This window comes from Cucurbita pepo, chromosome 15 (assembly GCF_057944985.1).
Source record: "Cucurbita pepo subsp. pepo isolate OVF chromosome 15, ASM5794498v1, whole genome shotgun sequence".
NCBI classification, from domain to species: Eukaryota; Viridiplantae; Streptophyta; class Magnoliopsida; order Cucurbitales; family Cucurbitaceae; genus Cucurbita; species Cucurbita pepo.
In genome coordinates this window covers 11,180,473-11,200,508 of record NC_141812.1, presented here as the reverse complement: position 1 = coordinate 11,200,508, position 20,036 = coordinate 11,180,473, and the positions used below count along the sequence as shown (strand labels likewise).

At 33.8% G+C, this 20,036-nt stretch overlaps 4 protein-coding genes across 6 annotated transcripts; 2 read left to right on the top strand and 2 right to left on the bottom strand.

Annotated features, from left to right (window-relative positions):
* On the bottom strand, positions 1-1,864 carry RTL1 (RNAse II-like 1). The gene is made up of 3 exons (XM_023698807.2): positions 1,393-1,864; positions 401-544; positions 1-311 (listed from the first exon to the last, which is right to left on the bottom strand). Exons 1-3 carry the CDS (start codon positions 1,807-1,809, stop codon positions 33-35), a joined length of 840 nt encoding a protein of 279 aa, XP_023554575.2. The 5' UTR covers positions 1,810-1,864; the 3' UTR covers positions 1-32.
* A 4,549-nt stretch (positions 1,865-6,413) lies between these two features.
* On the top strand, positions 6,414-7,888 carry LOC111811789 (uncharacterized). 2 transcript variants are annotated; one of them, XM_023698818.2, is made up of 5 exons: positions 6,414-6,985; positions 7,068-7,189; positions 7,271-7,362; positions 7,433-7,519; positions 7,597-7,888. In XM_023698818.2, the coding sequence occupies exons 1-5, from the start codon at positions 6,642-6,644 to the stop codon at positions 7,702-7,704; spliced, it is 753 nt and encodes a 250-aa protein (XP_023554586.2). In that variant the 5' UTR covers positions 6,414-6,641; the 3' UTR covers positions 7,705-7,888. The 2 variants fall into 2 exon arrangements, with proteins under 2 accessions (XP_023554586.2, XP_086974202.1); XM_087118076.1 differs by having other exon boundaries at positions 7,433-7,888.
* Positions 7,702-11,966, bottom strand: LOC111811673 (Lycopene beta/epsilon cyclase protein). Of its 2 annotated transcripts, XM_087118075.1 has the most exons (19): positions 11,347-11,966; positions 11,095-11,212; positions 10,819-11,006; positions 10,630-10,737; positions 10,497-10,561; positions 10,303-10,408; positions 10,077-10,160; positions 9,835-9,981; positions 9,632-9,760; positions 9,455-9,522; positions 9,326-9,359; positions 9,156-9,240; positions 8,791-8,858; positions 8,590-8,703; positions 8,482-8,517; positions 8,295-8,381; positions 8,098-8,189; positions 7,877-7,980; positions 7,702-7,750 (listed from the first exon to the last, which is right to left on the bottom strand). In XM_087118075.1, exons 1-18 carry the CDS (start codon positions 11,485-11,487, stop codon positions 7,884-7,886), a joined length of 1,767 nt encoding a protein of 588 aa, XP_086974201.1. In that variant the 5' UTR covers positions 11,488-11,966; the 3' UTR covers positions 7,702-7,750; positions 7,877-7,883. The 2 variants fall into 2 exon arrangements, with proteins under 2 accessions (XP_086974201.1, XP_023554435.2); XM_023698667.2 differs by having other exon boundaries at positions 7,702-7,980.
* Positions 11,967-16,688: 4,722 nt separating this feature from the next.
* Positions 16,689-18,141, top strand: LOC147789353 (uncharacterized). Its single transcript, XM_087118190.1, has 2 exons — positions 16,689-16,954; positions 17,482-18,141. Exons 1-2 carry the CDS (start codon positions 16,775-16,777, stop codon positions 17,869-17,871), a joined length of 570 nt encoding a protein of 189 aa, XP_086974316.1. The 5' UTR covers positions 16,689-16,774; the 3' UTR covers positions 17,872-18,141.
* The last annotated feature ends 1,895 nt before the right edge of the window (positions 18,142-20,036 follow it).

Below are 20,036 nucleotides of genomic sequence, written 5' to 3'. Positions count from 1 at the left end.
AGAAAGGGGGAGTAATTATAATTAGGAATAGATTACATAGGTTGACAAGGTTCATTAAATTGGCCAAGAATTGTGTGGAAGTTATCCAAAGCATCTTTTGCAGCTCGATTTTGTGCAATGAGCTTCTTCCCATAGCTTCCTTTTCCAACCAGCTGCTTGTCTATCAAAACGTGGATCTCCTTTCTTTCTTCCCACAAGTCCACGAATTCCCACTTCAGGTTCCTTTTTTGACACATTTCAGTCAGCTCCGTCATCGGGTGCCTTTTCATGGTCTTCAATGTTATCAATGGCTCCATTAGACCCTTGAATATCTACACAAATCAAACCATCCTATACTTCAATCAAAACTTACCATTATAACTCAAAATTTTCATCCTTCTTGTTCTTTAGATGTATTTACCGTCCAAACTGTGTCGATCGAGTTACTATCTGTGAAAACTGCTCCGATGCATGATTCAACTATGTCCGCTAGAATCTTTGGAGCTTTAATCAGTCCGTTCGAATGCAATGGGTACTCCTCTATATTCTTACTAAACTCTTCTATCTGTCGTCACACAAACAAAATTTAAATTAAATATTGGATTTACGTGTTATTTCCAAAAAAGGAAAAAATAAATTATTCTAACATATAATAGTTTTTTTTTTAACAAATGATTTTTAAATTTTAATTTTAATAAAATAATAGAAGAAATAGGATTTCAAACATTTAATTTTCACGTCTTATTATTATTAATTAATTTAAAACATTCAAATATTTCAAAAGAATAAATGTAAGAGCATGCCCTAAACCACAATTAATTTCCATGAATTATCACGCCTCTTTAATTAATTAATTAATTACTATTTCACTTTATATTTCGTTGAATCAACTAAAAAAATTGTTTACCTTGACTAATTTAAATCAAAATTTTTCGAAAAAGAAAAAAATTCAAAAGCAATTTTAGGAAAGAGACTGAATATATTTCTCTCCGATTTTACTACTAAAATTGATTTTGGAAAAGAAAAAAAAAATCCTTACCGAAAAAGGAAAAAAGAACGAAATTATATTTAAAAAATAATGGTTATGGAAAAAAATTTATGGTTGAAATCGAATTAATTAAATTTTCAAATATCTAATATAATTTTAATAAATCATAAATTATTAATCAAATAGTTTGAATTAAATTTAGGCAATTAAAATATATATATATATATAAGATTTTAAATTTTGAAACAAAAATTGAAGAATTGAAATTTTTTAAAAAGGAATAAAATTGTAGAACGCTAAATAGAAAAGAAATATTGTAATTAGTGGGTTGGTTAACAGTTAATGATCATAATTATGAAACAAGCAGAAAAAAACAGAGGAAGTTGAGAGAAGTCGATGAAAACGATGAAAAATCCGGTACTTACTTTCTGATCAAGATCAGCCTTGTTGTGGCGAAGATACCGATGAAATCCATGTGTAATCGCAACACGAGCAAGCTTTTCGGTGTCCACATTCGCCGCTCGGAGACGAGTCAGTGAACCGGGCGACAGATTCGGATTCGAGAAGTATTGCTCTCTGGTTATTAGAAAATTCAACACCGAATCGCCTATGTACTCCAATCGCTCGAACGACGAGCAATTTTCCGGCGAATACGACGCGTCTGTGAAAGCCTCTTCCAGCAATCTCTTGTCTCGAAACTCATAGTTCAAAATAGCTTCCATTCCGTCCAGACTCGCGGCCGTTGACTCGCCGCCTCTGCCTTCCTTCTTCAACAAATCGCCCCCGTCTCCTCCTCCTCCTTCCATAAAGGAATTTAGGGATTTGTCTCCTCCTCCTTCCATAAAGGAATTTAGGGATTTCAATTCTGTCGACTAAGAGTATTCTTTTTCCCTCTCTCTGTATGAAATATCTCTCGTCCTTCCAGCCTCTACAAAGGTCAAGAGACACCCACCGTATTTATACAATTCAATAAATGTTTGCCGTTTATATTGAATATTCATTTGATAAACTATTTTAAATTTTATCTAATTTATTAAATTTAAATTTGATTTATCTTTAACTTTTGAAAAATATTTTCGTTCATTTATCTTTAACTTTTGAAAAATATTTTCGAATTTTTATTTTATCTTTTCTGATGATAATGAGAATATTTATTTATTTAAGTTGAATAATATATAATAGTTAAAAGAAGACTTTTTCTCCACCTAAATACAAAACAGAGGACCTTATCAATAAGACCTTAATAGGAGAGAGAGTAGGGATTAATAATGTTATTATTATAAAGTTGAGAATCATGTGAAATCAATAAATACATTTATTTTCCTTTTTGAAAAAATAATTCCATTAATGTAACATATATCCTTATTACAAAAACATTTATATTTAGGGCAGATTTTTTCTATATTAATTAGATTGAAATAAAATAAAATAAAATATGAAAATACTATTTTGACCCTAATAAAATAAAAAATACTCTCAGTCTCATTGGGCCTGACCAAGGTCGCCCCAAAAGTATAGCTTGATCAAAACTCAAGCTTTGTTTGTCTTACCTATATTTATTCATAATTAATAAAAATATTTTGAAAAATGAATGGGCTGGATATACAACAACTAGACCATGAGCATAGCTATTGAACGTTACATTACCGTCACATATATAGACATTGTTTTAACCACATTAGCTCGGGCTGGGCCGAGCTTTAGCCTACACATTTTATGGTTGAGTTAGATTAGGTTCGTTCAATGATGAGGGTGAGCTAGCACCGTTGAACACTACGACAACTCTCATCACTAGCTATCACTGCCATTACTGTCACAAATTTTAATAACGTTACTAACTACCATTAGAGATTATTGACCTCACTCCACTGTTGTGGTTGTCGACCATCGAACAGTCGAACATCGTGTTTTAAATACAAATTTAAAATTGGTATCAATTAAGAGATTTATGTTGTAAGAATAATTTAATTTAATAGTTAAAACATCTATTTTTTTTAAGAGATTATTAATTTGAATAAAATACAATTTTTTTTTATGGGAGATGATTAATAAAAAAAATTCTTATTAAAATGAAAAAATAAAGATATATGGGTAAGAAAACTATGGGGACATATTGATGAGATACAATGTTGAACAACTGCTAAAAGACCCTCGATTACCTTCACCACAGTAAAAACCTCGTATGCAACAATAAGATCATTAAAAGTTGTTGTAGCAGGTTACACCGAAGTCATGAGTGAGAATTGATCCTATATTTCTAACGAAACCTATTCTAAGGGTGTGACGAGTGTAAAGGACTCCGATACATATTCACTACTCAAACCCCTTAAAAAAAATAGAAGAATTTATAATATGTGATTAAGATGAAACCCTTATTAATTGAATGCATTAATTAAAAAATTCCAAATTTGAAGAAGACATGTAGCTCAAAGTTATGGGTATACCAGCCATCTCTCTTTCCATCTCTTTATCACACTTCCTTTCTACATCTCATTCAATCTTCTCTTTAATTATATATATATATATTGAAGGTAGAAAATGAAATGAATAATTATACTGTGCATAGGATTATTATTGAGTTGAGATCTTCCTTTCACCAACTTCTACTTTACTCCATCATAAACCCTCACTATGGTCAAAATTCTCAACTTTTTCAACTTCCATATATATATATTTGTCTATGCGAATTCAAATTCTGAGGATACGATTATAATATTCTTTCGAATAAAATAAAAAATACATATATAATGATTAAAAGAAAAGAAAAAGTTAGCATAATTACAGTGAATTATTTGCATTCAAGAACGTCTATATAGTTTGAAGCTCAAGCACACACCTAGCTTCTTTTGCAATTCACACTGAGATTTACTGAAAAGAGAGGACTATGGCCTCCATAATCAAACCTAATAATTACATATATGTATTTTTCTATGTAACTTAGGTTAAATGAAAATGTCTATGATCATGGGTTTATAATCAAATAATGTACTTTCTATTAGGATGAGACCTCTCGAGGAACTTAAAACAAAACCACATGAGACCTTATGCTTCAAGTGGACAATATCATACCATTGTAGAGGGTCGTGTTCATCTAACAACTTATACAAATATTTTATAAATATGTGAACTTTTTTTCCTTATTTTTTGTTATTTATATACGATTATTTCTTGACAATATGTCAAAAAGAATGATTTAGGGTACGAAAACTACTCAAGGAACCCACTAACCAAAATGGAAAAAAAGGAGAAGCTTTTATGAGTTCTATATATGTTAGTCTTCCTCTTTCCTCAACCAATGCCTCGTCTCCACGTGGCATTTTACACTTATTTAAGATATTGTATTGATAATTAGACTAGTTTATAAACTCAGCATTTGGTTAATTAATTACTTAATTAATTAATTAGCCGACCATGTTTTAGAATATAAGCATCGTATGATCATAGTGTCTTTGATTAATTTCCCCTTTAATCAAGTGCGTCGGCGTCAAATCTTTGACTTTTTTTTTTTAATTTTAATTTGATTATGACTAAACTACCTCCCGTCCCACTTGATTCCTCGCGTTAAATCAAGTGGCAAGTACTGGTAATTTAGTTCCTTATATAAGGGTATTTCCGTCTTTTGTCCACATAGAGACAATTCCCAACTCGATTTAATTTCTCATGTGTGTGAATCAGTGCGTGTTTTAATCCTCTGCACGTCGCTTTCGTATGACCCCACCATCAGACCCTAATCTCATTCCATTCAACGGCTCCGATCATCCCAAATCCAAATGCTTACAGCGAAGCGTACGTACGGGAACATAACCCCCCCCCCCATCTTATATATCAGAAATCTGGACGGCTACAAATCCAAACATTTTATTTCTTCATTTTCCTTCCACAACATGACTCATTTCCACCTCAGTCTCGTTCTCGCCATTTTCCTTCTTCTCACTCCGACCACCACCGCCACCGCCGCCCAGCCAAGGATTCTGATGAGAAAACAAGTGGTTTTCCGGCCGCCGTCACCGTCACCATACAAATTCACAAACTATGAAGAACAAAAGCGAAGAGTCCCAACAGGATCAAACCCTTTACACAACAAACGGTGATTATTATCTCACAAACTTCTGATTTTAAAACTATATTTTTACTTTTTATGAATTTACCCACTTTATTTTTTATTTTCACTTTTCACTCCCAAGCTAAATTGGGTTATTTAGAATTTATGTCTAATTTATTAGAAGTTTTTAGAGAGAGCGTAGAGATGTTTTTTTGAGGAAACCATGTAGAAAATTTTGGTGTTTGTAATTTTTGCAGTTCTGATTATACAATATTAACCCATGTATATTAAATAAATAGACAAAATTTTCGTTATTTCTTCTTTGCTTGAGGTACGTGACATAATTACTCTTTGAAATCTCTACCTATGATCGTGATGGCATGTTCAAATGTCTTCTTGAAGCTATCTCTAGAAAAAAAAAGCTTTTACATTTTTAAGCAGTTGAAGAGTCATTTTTAATCGGTTTTTTCTACCATTTTGACTTTTGTGGCGGGTTTTTAAGATTGATCAAGCTCAACATCGATAATATGAACAAAACCCACCATAAAATTCGAAGGTAGATTCGAAACTTTTAATGTTTAATCAAAATGTAAAAGTTTCTCCATCGATCATTAAATACTCAATTTTAATACCCATAATTTCTCACAACTACCGAACAATTAATTAAACACCCATCTACTTCTTCATCTTCATGGTAAAAAGATCTGAACTTTATTAAAGCCATGGTAAAAAGATCTAAGCTTTGTGATTAAAAGCTACAAAACTTAGGCTAAATATGGCAATGGAGGGCATTAATAAATGTTTGTTTAAAGAAATTCAATATAATTATTATAAGGAGGTGTTTGGAAGTGGGGGCAATGGTCCACCATAGATGTGTAGTATATTTGAGTGCTAACCACTGTGAGGAAATTGGGCTAATGCACTTTCCAAACAACACCTTTCACCAACCACTCTTTTTTTTTTTTCTTCTTCTTTTTGGGTTAGTTTTAAAAATGTGTATGCGCACATGAAAAAATTTAGAATTATTGTGTATTTGAATAGAGTTTATATTTTACCTTTTTGCCCCCATGAATCAATAAGGAAATAGTATCCGTACATTTTTCTCCTTTTGCAAACCTTTTCAGGGTCGATGGCTAAAGTTTGAAGAATAAAAATGACGAAAAGGTTACTCGGGATCGGGATTGTTAAGTTTGTGTTATCTATAGTTAAAAAATCAACTTTATACTTAATATAATTTTTATTTTTATTTTAATAAAAATGATTACATGTATTAATTAACTAATATATAATTTTGACTCATAGTAAACTAAAGAGAACAAGAACATTTAATATATGATGATGTGTGCAATTATGAAAGCAATACGTCAAAAATATTTAAAATATAATTTTGGATTAAAGTAAATATTAATATATACTATTAATGCAAAGATTTAATTTACTAGAAATCATGAACACTACATACGATCGTCGAACTGTTGATTAGCGGCTGAATTTCACAATTTTCTTAGATTTTTAGAAGAAACCCAAAAAGGAATGCGAAATTTGTAAAACTATAAATAGTTCTTGTTGTAAGATCTTCAGCCACTCATAAGCGCAACCGAATTCTGGCAAATTGGAGTAGGCAGGAGAACGATGAGCTTTTTGGCCGGAAGATTAGCCGCCAAAGAGGCGGCATACTTCATTCAGGAATCCAAACACGCCGTCGGCCGCCTGGCCCAGAAATTTCCGGCGCAACCACCGCCTTCTTCCCATTCCACGACGGACGGCGAGTCGCAAGCCGACATTCTCCCTGAGGTCTTAAGGCACTCTCTGCCCTCTAAAATCTACAGGGAGCAATCTGCAGACTCTCATGGATCGCTCTCTACTTCGAAATGGATTCTTCCTTCGAACCCTAATTACCGCTCTGTATCTTCAGATTCTCTCAACCCTCTTAGGGCTTTCGTCTCCCTTCCACAGGTTTCATTCGGCCCCAAAAGGTTCATTTCTCTCCCAATTTTGTTCTTTTTCTCCCAATTTGATTTGTTTTGGCTTGGATCTTAAATTTCATGTTGAATTCAGGTGGGAATTGCCTCAATCTGGTAACTCAGTATTGGCCTCAACCGCTAATGACTTGCGGACCGACAAGCATACTCCGATCAATCCTGAGAAGTTGAAGGCTGCTGCCGAAGGCCTTGCACATAGTAACCTCCTAAAACAGAACACTTCTCTGTTTCTCTCCCTGTTTCTCATCCTAACTCATTAGACCTTTCGTATCCGTGTAGTTGGAAAGGCATTTGCTGTAGCTACTGCGCTCGTCTTTGGTGGTGCCACCCTGATCTTTGGAATCACCATGTCCAAGCTAGATCTAAACAATGTAAACATGGACAACTCTTGGTGATCTTTGTATATGCACATACATTTCTATTTAACTTTGATTTTGACAGGCCAATGAGATTCAAACAAAAGGAAAAAGCATGATTGAACCAAGGATGAAGATGATCAGAGAGCAACTGGTTCCCTTCAAAGTCTGGGTATGTTGTTATATCATTTATGATTCTCACAGCATTCACCTGTTACTGGATCTAACCGGATTTTGTTCGAGTTTTAGGCTGATGGCATGTCAAAAAAATGGCATGTGGAAAGAGAGAAAGATATCAAAGAGAAGCCTCTCATAAAGGAACTATCAAAGACTTTGGGTGCCAGAACTCCCAACTGAACTGTACAATTCTTTTCACCTTCTGTGTTGTGTTCATCTTATATATCTGTAAATAATAGAGTGTGATATTCAGATCTTCACAGATGGAGTGTAGAATGTTACTGCTAGCTAGCTAAGTTATACATAAGATCAATGTTGCTATTTATGCTGAGGTTGAAAATATAGAACAGACTTGTTCTTCATAGCTTGTAATCTAAACCAGCTCCATACTTCCAGGCCTCGAGTCGTCGTTTCCACTCGAAATTCATCTTTGGTGTTAGTGAACTTAGGAATGGCCTTGAACAACACACGATTTGGTAAGAATATAGAAGAAAACTAAACCGAATGTTTCACGAAAAAGAAAGGTGGAAGAAGGTTTGGCTTTGTTTGACATAACCCGTAAGAACCATTTACCTTATAATCGGATCGACAAATGTCGAGAGAAACGTGTAGTAGCCAAGCATGCCGAAATGTCCAGACCAGTCGAGCAACACTGGGATGCCAACCTAGAGCTCAATAAAACAAGATTCAATATCTATGTGGAAACTGAGTCAACAAAGAAATAGAAAAGCTTCAATGATCTCAAATTATAATGGACTTATATAACTCACCTGTTTGAATATTGATGGAAGAAGTTGAGGTTTAGTTAACATAACTAGACCTAGGGTCTGGGTAAGGGGTACAAACTGCACAACATCCTGTCACAACGAAATAATTTATCGGTTAAACTATGTTTCGGTTGAATTTATGAACGTGCAGAACTTCCAAAGATTAAGCATATCAAAGAACAAATATGACCTGAAGGAAAGGCCTTAGTACTGGATCCCCCAATCTCTGTGAAGAGAACAAAAGTTTTTTATATCTGAATTGAAGAAACTGTGAATGTTATTCAATGTATAAGCTTACCTGCATACTCTGAAAGTTTACATGAAGAAGCTCATTGATAAAATATGGAGAAATGTTTGATCGTTGCTTTGCAGACATAGCTCTTTGAAATAGCCATGAACTACTTAAATTAGGCTGCAAAAAACATTTATGCTTAGGAAGTTGAATAGTTACACTAAGGGAAAAGTAAATATGTAGCCAGAATTCAGCATGTTAACCAACCATGTAAGGATTCAGCAGTGATAAGCTATCAGAGTCAAGGAAGTTGCCTGTTACAGCTTCATATATCCCTTTTGAAATCAACAAGATACGAAATTTAGCAACTCTTCATATATCCCTTTTAAGACGACTATGTAAGGTTGATTTGTTCTTTGTTTTTCCTGTCCTATTGTGGACTGCTTAGTTCTTTATGCAAGAACTTAACTCGAGTCCACTGCTAGCAGATATTGGTTTTTTTGGGCTTTTCCTTTCGGGCTTCCCCTAAAGATTTTAAAATGCGTCTGCTAGGAAGAGGTTTCCACACCCTTATTAGAAATGCGTTCATTCTGGCAGGCTTGTTGTGCTAAGTTTGTACAAGGACGACATACCAGTTGACAGCCTCCCAAGGTGCCTAGTCAAGCTCCCAAATCCACCAAATGAAACGGGTGACTGAATGCCACTTGCATCTCCAAACTACAGAGAAAGATTTAGTATTCTGTACGGATATACCGTTTGACAATCAATCTTTTCCAGTTTTGAAATGGTAAATCTACATTACCTGTAGAACACGATCAAAAGCAGCTGGCAGCGGGCTGATTAAGTGTATCAGATACAAAATATTAGATTGTGCACTCCATAGAAGGGGGGAAAAATGAAACTATTTCAAGTTCTATAAAGATCATTGTACCTGTCACGATAAGTCGGAAAGATGCCATAAATAATTCTCAATATCTTCAAGTCATCAAGAGAGACTCCCTACCATGGAAACATGTTTAAAACTATTATAAAAGCCATTGAAGTCTTAAAGGGGAATGAATGAGATGTTCATATTGAAATCAACATGATATGTAAACTAGAAGATAACCTGATATTTTGGCATCAAATCCCAGTATTCTTCTAAAAGGTCTTCAAGTTTAGGTGACCCTGGTTGAGGATCGATATATGTAAACATGTAAGTAGTTCGATCCACAGGCCCCGACCCGGCTGGAAACGCCTGTCAAATTGTAAGAAAACTTGCATCTTCAGCAGGAAAAAGTCACGAGGTCCCAGAAAACAAAGCTTACTCACCTCCCAGAAAAGTTGAACTTCTGAGGTCCCAACCTTTTTCAAGGATGAACTGCTGTAAATGACATCACTTGTTGAGTTATCCTTAAACCCACGAGCACATGATCCAACAACAAGACAAACACCATCAGGCTTCCTCCCACGTCTTATCTGCAACATGACTATATGCAACATTGTGAGGCCATAAATGGGTTATGTAGCGTTCATATATTACGAACTATTTCTGAAATAAGGTAGGACTTCACCTGTTTCACCACAGGTGAAAAGTTCCCCATTGCATCAATAGTGAGTTGAGAAGATAAAATGTTCCCATCAGAGAGTTGCATCACCTTTGAAAAAACAAAAGGAATACATGAACTCGCAGCTTTAAATGGTATTTTCCAACAATGACCCATTTTCTAGCTACCCACACCTCTCATCATCCTTCAATATGATAGCAGGATCAAATTTTTAGAACCAAAATCAACTCACAGTCGTATCATCGTATATGCAAATGCTTGAAACGTTGCATCCCTCAAAGATGACTCCGCCAAGAGAAATGAAACGTTCCTTCACGATCTCTATAAGCTTCTCAGGTCTGCAATGGCAGAATAACCAATTCGGATTTACAGACTGAGTTTGAGTATGATGAAAATATAAAAGTAAAAAGAAAGAAAAGAACTCACGAGATACCAAGATTGAGGATGTCTTCAACCCAGATTTCGCCTTTCCCTTCAAATGCACATCTGTTCTGCAATTTGTAATGCTTCAAGTTGTAGAGAATGTTTGCATACGTTATTAACTCAATTCTAAACTTACAGGATTGAACTTCATAGCAGTAGCTTGTTCAATGTCATCTTCTGTTAATACTCCAACTTCAACGAGTTCTATCAGTTCTTTCCTTGAAATGTTCCATTCTTGTTCCCTCTGTCCCATGACAACCAACAAAAAAAACTGTCTAAGAAACTCCATTTTCATTGATTAAACTCCATTGTCAAGAACATTTACCCCTTTCAGAACATTTCTTTCCACTATACCGACACGAAGACCCTTCAAACTTAAAGCTGTGGCTATGAACACTCCCAAAGTACCTCCACAAACCAACACATCAAATGTGTCGGTGGCTTTCTCTCCCAAATCGGAACGGCTAAACGCACCAGAGAGACGACGAACGACTTCCTGTGCGGCTTCAGGAGCTGTAAAACAATGAGGAAGTCAATAGAACTGGACCTGCCTTGCCTATGCCCCAACAGCTTAAAAGGATCAGATCAGAAAACTTGTCACCTTCTTGGCCAGAGCAAATTCTGGACCAAATTTGATCCAACCTCTTCAAAGCATTGTATGAGTATGCTCCACCAGCACCACCAACTTCCCCTGAAACTGATATGCCCTCCATTATCCTCTGAAAGAACACATTGCAGCCAGAATTCAAATCGAAGGGATAAATGGGAGAGAGGTTTCCAACCATACATTTCTTGGCTCTGCAGGAGGGTTAGTTTGGAAACCAGAGATGATGTGATTGTGCAAAAGGCGTACCTGGGTTCTAGAAGAGGTGAACTGGGTTTTTATATTAGCTTGAATTCTGGGGTTCCTTGCAGCCGTTGGTGTATGCAAAAACGATCTTCCAATTGGGTTCGCAGGCAAGAGATTGTGGGATCTGAAATGAACAGAGGTCATGGCTGAAATATCCACAGATAGACCACCAAACTCCAGACCCTTCTCTACGATTTCTTCGATTTCTTCCTTTATCACTCTGTCGCTGAGATTGGTATGGGTATTGAACCATTTGCGAACAAGAAAGGTACACGTTAACGACTCATCGTCCTCGTAGCCCAAGAGATTTTGGATAAACCAGTTAGTTCTATGACTTCTTCGACTCTATAACTCTCTTGCTTTTCATTTCTTCAAATTTGCAGTAAATTTTTTAGTAACCTTTTGATCCTATGAGCTCCTTCTAATCTTACAACTCTAATCATTTATGCAAATTTCATTTTTATTTTGATGAGGCCTAAGCCCAATCTGATTAGTAGATTTTGTATAGGCCCAATCTGATACAGTCTTGCTTCGACCCTGCAACTGCTGCTTTTTCTTTTTGGATACACCCAATCTGATTGAAAGGAGCTGCTGCTCGTTCAATTTGTTCACCCGTTTCTTCCATTCATCAACCACACGGCGTCAACTCCGTTCAACTTCTGTCTATAAAAAAAGATCTTGAACGGAGTGGACGATAACTTGCAACCCGTGTCGTTGATGAATGGAGGAAACTGGTGAACATGGTCACCACTTGTTCATAGAGATTAAACAAGCAAGCCCTCCAACAGTGATATTGAATAAGCAGTCGGGAGGATCCTTTATATAGTGAAGGAGCAGCAGCTTCTTTACTCGTAGCCGCTTCTTTATACGGTACGGTCTGCAAAGCCATTCAAGCCCATCGACGCCTTAGATCCTTTTTCTTATCTTCTTCAACCCACTTATTCTTCTTTCTCAATATCTCAAACCTACTCATCATCTCTTCCTCCTTCACCTACAGCTTATCCATCCACTATCTACACTACCTATATGTTCCCTCCTACCTTTTACTGCTCATTTTCATGTCTACACAAAGCAATCACAAACCGGTATTTATTCATCTATATAACTTGTCTTCTGTTCCATATGTTACATATGTTTCATATTTTCATTCTCATTTTTTTAAAAAATGACATCAACTCTCCCCCATTTGGTCCGTTCATCAATTTCACCCACTTGCCTACCGAGTTACACCATCTCAACCTTCTCCTTATATCCACCCAAAGTTGGTCTAAATTATACTACTTATTAATTTTTCAAAATCTCAAAACTCTTATTCTCCAAACATCTATTAATTTTTCTAACCAATTCTATTTCAACTTTCAACTTAAGAGAAAGGATAGTATACCAAAAAATGCAGACGGGAGAAAATATAGTATGCCAAAGTATGTAGACGGGATAGAAGATAGTATGCCAAAATATGTAGACCTGAGAAAAGGAGCTCAATAAAAAATCAGTCACCCCGGTTGTCTTATTCTTATTAAGTTACTATAATAATAATATTATTTTTATATTTTATTTTTGTGCCGCCTCCGGTTGGATATATACTGGTATTACTGCCATTGAATCCGCCTACAAAATAAAAAAGGGACAACTCATAGATCTCTCTACGAAGCAACTCATCCATCACTTTTGGCTACATCTGAATAGTGGTGGAGGCGGCGATCCTGATCTTGTGTTTCAATATGCAATGAAAACGCCAATATTTAGACAAAGTGATTATGGTAACACGGTAGTTAAGAAGAGACCAGATAAATATTTACTTCATTTAAATTGGTTTTAAATTTTTATTGTAATTGTTGATTTAAACTAACTAATGTCAATCTAATATAGACGGTTCAAATACGAAGATTCCATTACTCCAGATTGAAAGAAGAACTAACTTAATCATGGCTCTATGCAATTGACTTGTTTGCATATTGATTGTTTCTAGTCACCACAAAGAAGGGTAAGATTCATTTTGTTATATTAATCAAAATTTATATATATACTTTTTATCTTTTAACATCATAATATTATTATCTACATCTAGGGTATATACCACGGTCCGTTCGGAAGGTCGATTGATCACCCTGTGTTGGCAGTTGGATATACTCCTGTTGGGGAATATCATGGGGTGAAGAAGGGTAATGAAACTCTCCAAAAAGGCTCTGAAATATTCTGAAATTTTTAATGATGTGTCTTCTTATCCAATAGTGTAAGAAGGGTACATGAATCTCTCTAGAAAGGCTATGAGATATTCTGGAATTTTTGATAATGTGTGTCTTCTTAACCAATAGTATAAGAAGGTACATGAAACTCTCCAGAAAGGGGCTATGAAATATTCTTATCCAATAGTATAAAAAATTCAGAATATTTCATAGCCCTCTCTGAGAGTTTCATGTACCATTCTTACCGTATTGGATAAGAAGACACACATATCATCAAAAATTCGAGAATATTTCATAGGCTTTCTAGAGAATTTCATGTACCCTTCTTACACTATTGGATAAGAAGACAGGTTATTAAAAATTCTAGAATATTTAAAAGCCTTCCTAGAGAGTTTCATGTACCCTTCTTCACCCATGATATTCTCCAACAATTTTTTAATGATAATATAGTCAGGAGTATATTCAACTGCCAACACAGAGTGATCAACCGACCATCCGAATGGACCGTGGTATATACCGTGGATGTAGATAATAATATTCTAGGTTAAAAGATAAAAAGTATATATATAAATTTTCATTAATATAACAAAATGAATCTTACCTCTCTGTATCTTTCAAAGTTGTGGTGACTAGAAGCAATCAAGATGCAAACAGGTCCATTGCATAGAGCCTTGATTAAGTCTAGTTCTTCTTCGAATCTCAAGTATTGGAATCTTCTTATTTGAACCGTCTCCATTAGATTGACATTGGTTAGTTTAAATCAACAATGACAATACAAATTTAAAACCAATTTAAATGAAGTAAATATTTACCTAGTCTCTTTTAACTACCTGTTACCATAATCACTCTGTCTAAATATTGACGTTTTCATTGCATATTGAAACACAATATCAGGATCGCCGCCTCCACCACTATTCAGATGTAGTCAAAAGTGATAGATGAGTTGCTTGATAGAGAGATCTATGAGTTGTCCCTTTTTTATTTTGTAGGCGGATTCAATGGCAGCAATACCAGTATATATCCAATAGGAGGCGGCACAAAAATAAAAATAAAAATAATATTATTATTATGGTAACTTAATAAGAATAAGATAACGTGGGTGACATTGATTTTTTATTGAGGTCACAGTTCCTTTTCTCAGGTATACATACTTTGACATACTATATTTTATCCTGTCTGCATTTTTTGGTATACTATCTTTCTTTTTAAGTTGAAAGTTGAAATAGAATTGGTTAGAAAAATTAATAGATGTTTGGAGATACTAAGAGTTTGAGATTTTGAAAAATTAATGAGTAGTATAATTTAGACAAACCTTGAGTGGATATGAGGAGAAGGTTGAGATGGTGTAACTGGGTAGGCAAGTGGGTGAAACTGATGAACGGACCAAATGTCGAAGAGTTGCTGTCATTTTTTTCAAAAATGAAAATGAAAATATGAAACATATGGAAGAGAAGATATGGAAGAGAAGAGAAGTTATATAATACCAGTTTGTGATTGCTTTGTGTGGACATGAAAATGACCCGGAGAATGTAGAAGGGAATATATAGGTAGTGTAATAGTGGATGAAATAGTTGTAGGTGAAGGAGACAGAGATGATGCTAGGGTTTGAGATATTGAGAAAGAAGAAGAAGTGGGTTGAAGAAGAGAAGAAACATGATCCTAAGGCGTCGATGGGCTTTAATGGCTTTGCAGACCGTATCCCTGATGATTATGATGATTATCCCTCGAGGACATTTTAGTTGTTAGGTTGTTTTGGGATAATGTCTCATTCAACCTTTAGTAATATTTTAATTTTATTTCTCAGATAAAAAGTGGAGAGGTAGTACAGATAGGGGAAGAGAGAACAAAAAAAAAAAAAAAAAAAGAAAAGTGGAGAGGAGTGCAGTGGAGACATTTATGAGGGCGAAAATAAAATCAAATCAAATTCGAATAAAAAAGTAATGATTAAAAAAATATGTTATTATTTGTAGAATATGATAATTACTCGAACAAAATAATTCAAGTCAAAACAATAATCAAGTATAACATGCAATAAATCATAATAATAATTTTGAAACTAAATAGGAAAAAGTTTGAGAAAATGATACCGTAGTTTTATAGTGGTTCGGTCAAACTCGACCTACTCCACTCCTCAAGCGCCTCTTGGGAATTTGAATAAAGAACTTTCTCGACTCTTTCCACGGATCAGAGCCAAACTGCTACACCGCTATTTTTACTTCGAGCAAACTCAATCCTTTCCATGGTGCAGGATCAAACCGATACAAGTATTTGAGTTTGATAATAACACACCACAACTCTCTCAAAGAGTGATTTACAATTTAGGACATTCACAACTATTTCCTCATAATACAATAATAATCTCTCAAGAATAAGATGAAGAGAAATAAACTTGTAAGTGGAGGATTGAAGAATGTATGTAAGTTGTGTATTTTAAAATGTGGGAAAGATGAGTTTATATAGAGGAGTAGGGTTGAATATTGACCATTGGATTGTGTTAGGAATGATGGAAGGTGGAGATTAAAAGTAAATAAATAAGAAATTTTCTAAATTCATTTATTTCAAATTTTTAATATTATAATAATATAATATAATAATAATAAAAAGGTATGTGAGTAACGGTTAAATAAAAATTCAAAATTTATTATAAATATAATAATATAATAATAATAAAAACTATGTGAGGAAGTATCAAAATTTTAAAATATAATAATATAATAATATAATATAGTAATAATAAAAATCGATGTGAGTAACGGTTAGATTCAAATTTATATTTTGTAAAAATAACTTTATTTAAAAATATAATAATAAGAAAAATTCCACCATTTGTTACTTTCCCAAAATTATGAATGTCAATATATTTTGATTTGTCCATCATTTTGATTTTGCTGCCACATCATCACGTCGGTCGGGTATGTTGACTCGACTGTAATTTCTTCGTTTTAATTCTGATCTGAATAATTGAAAAGTCGTTGAAATCGTTATTCCCGACCTTATACTGTGGGCAGTTCAAAATACTGAAAATAATGAATAATTAAAAGTAGGTTTGTTATAATCAAAACATTAATTAATGGATTGAAATTAATTAGAGTGAGATTAAGTGGGAAAAGCCAACCATTATTATTTTTTCCATACTTACCCCTTCTCGGCTTTTCTTTTCTTCCTTCATAATCGTCCTCGAAAACCAAACCCTAACTAAACCGCCTGAGAATCACCTCCACGGAAGAAGAAACAAGCTCAGGAAAATGGCGGTGTGGTTGCGCCGTTGCCGTTCGCTCTTCTCATCATCCTCCTCAACCTCCTCACCTGGCTTCTTCCGGACTCTCCTTCGCCGCACCTTCCCAGGACTCGCCCCCCCACCCCCACCCCCACCCCCGCCTTATCCTAAGCTAATCGGCCAGAAAGGAATCAGGATGGCCAGAAGGGTACGTGCTCTTTTTGTACACTAACAAGGTTTAACAAAAAGAAACTAGGAGTAGATTCAACTTTGCTTGGTCTTGGTCTGTTGTTATCTGTTATATTTATTATCGTTTTGGATTTTTGTTTGTGTGGTTAACTCCGTTATACCTCTTCGATTTGGAATGGTTGGAATTGAAAGGATATCCGTGGAAATCATTTGAATTGGTATTACAATATGTTTGTAGTTGGAAGTTAGAGTTTTGTTATCTGTTATATTTATTATCGTTTTGGATTTTTGTTTGTGTGGTTAACTCCGTTATACCTCTTCGATTTGGAATGGTTGGAATTGAAAGGATATCCGTGGAAATCATTTGAATTGGTATTACAATATGTTTGTAGTTGGAAGTTAGAGTTTTGTTATCTGTTATATTTATTATCGTTTTGGATTTTTGTTTGTGTGGTTAACTCCGTTATACCTCTTCGATTTGGAATGGTTGGAATTGAAAGGATATCCGTGGAAATCATTTGAATTGGTATTACAATATGTTTGTAGTTGGAAGTTAGAGTTGGCGAGGGATTTATGAAGGGTGGTGACCCAGAAGCTTGTCGGGATTGGAAGGCTTTCAAGAAATGGATGAGGTGGATGAATAAGCGGTACATGAGCGAGGGAGAGATGATGCACAGGTTTAAGTTATTCAGACAGACTAAGAGGTGGGTTGATGAAGCGAAGAGAAAGGATCCCAACACTACGTCGGGCTTGAATGGCTTTGCAGACCGTACCCGTGATGAAATTCCTAGAGGCGGCTATCGCCCTTCCCTCAGAAGCCGAATATATATGGCGCTTCCTCCTTGCCTAAGGGCGTTTCATCCTAACCATGGTGAAATTCCTAGAGGCGGCTATCGCCCTTCCTTCAGTCGCCCAATGTATAGGGCGTTTCATTGAAACCATGGAAACAAAAACTTCTCTTCAACTTAAGTGCACTCCTACTTCTACTCCCAGATAGCTAACCTTACAAACCTCTTTTTCTCTATGTTTCTGGTGGTTTGTGAATCAAATCATCATCATCATCGTTAGAATTTGTTATGGGTAGAGACATTGCTTATATTTGAGGCCTAGTATGTATGTGTGTGTCTTTTATTTAACAACTTATTGTAGGAGGTGACTTTTTAATTTTGTTGATGTATGAGAGAGGAGGCGGGCATTGTTTTTTAATCTTCCATCATCAAATGCAGGTTAATCATTGCTTATGGCCTATGCAAACACTGCTCATCTTAGCCGGTTTACATGTGACATTTCTATTATTTTTATGCAATATTTTGTTATTATCTAAACTAAACCTAATAACATTTTGCATAAAAAAAAGTTTGAGAATATTGATTAATAAAGATATATTATCATGTTTTGATTCTTCTGCTCATTAATAAGTTGTTAAAATTAAAATTAAGTTAACAGCAATTGTCAGTGAAACTATTTTTGTTCAACACAAACACCAATTAAAATGACCTAAAAAAATATAATTAAAATGATCTAAAAAAAATATATTTAATTTTAGAACTTTAGTTGGAGTTATAATGTTAAAAGAATTTATTAGTTAAATATATATTTTTGTTTATATTTTAAATATTCAATTCTATTCCTACCAACGATTTTATAATTAAATTATCCTCATATTTTTAATTTAATGAAAATGGTATAATACTCGCATAAATTTGATATATAATTATTTAATATTTAATAATTACATGAAATCGAAGAAACGTCGAATTAATATTTAATAATTACATGAAATCGAAACTTGTAAAAAGAAAAGGTCTAAGTGAGTGAAATAATTTTGTTTAATGTCTATTAAATAATAATTTGAGAGAGTAAAATTAAATAATAAAAAAAACCTCACTGTGGTTTGTTTGCGTTTTTGTTTTGTCGGAGCTGCTTTGTTAAGGTAAAAAAAAAAAAAAGCTGGATTAGTGTTCAATAATTTGATATGATGGTCATTAAACTTTCTCAATAATAATATACTAGAATTGATTTAGATAAAAAAAAAAAAAAAAAAAAAAAAAAAAAAAAACCTATTAATACTAAAATAAATATATTTATGAAATAATAATTAATTTTTGTTGTTTCTTGATTAAAATATTAATGTATTAATTTTATACCATCTATATATTATTATTATTATTATTATTATTTCATGCTTGGTAAATTATATATATTATTTTATGCTTGGTAAATTAAATAAGTTCGTATTTTAAAACCAAAAATTTAGTTTTTCTTCGATTATTTAAAATAATAGATAAACTTCCTGATATATTTTTTTTTGTCTTGATACTAATTTTGCCGAGTGAAGATTCCTTTTGACTTTTTTTTTTTTTTTTTTTTACTTATTTCAACGGAGTAAAAATAAATTAAATGATGATAGAACTAATTTTTACTATTTTTTTTTTTTTCTTTTTGAGGAGGGATTGGTTTTTAATATATGATAAGTCATGTGTAAAAAAAATAATAATAATAATAAATATTATTTCAATAATACTCTTAAATTTTTAAAAAAATCGGAATTAATACTTTTAAATACACATACTACTGTATTAAGTTTAAAAAATACTCATGATTCAAGTTGAAAATAATGTTTGTATACGTTATTGTTAGTTACAGTTAAGTAAGCTTGATTTATCAAATCTTCTGTTCTGCAATCTATCATGCTTCAAGTTGCAGACAACGTTTGTCTATGTTATTGTTAGTTATTTTTAAATAGCTTGATTTACCAAATCTTCTGTTCTTCAATTTGTATTAGTTCAAGTTGCAGACAATGTTTGCATATAGTTATTGTTAAATAAGTTTGATTTACTAAATCCTCCGTTTTGCAATTTCTCATGCTTGGGTCGATTTGATATTTGAAAATTGATATCAAACCGACATTGTTTGCATATGTTATGTAAGTTTGTTTTACCAAATCCTCTGTTCTGCAATTTGTAATGCTTTCGATTGCCAACAATGTTTGCATATGTTATTGTGTTAAGTAAGCTTGTTTAACCAAATCCTTTATTTTGCAATTTGTAATGCTTCAAGGTGCAGACAATATTTGCATATGTTATTGTTAAGTAAGTTTG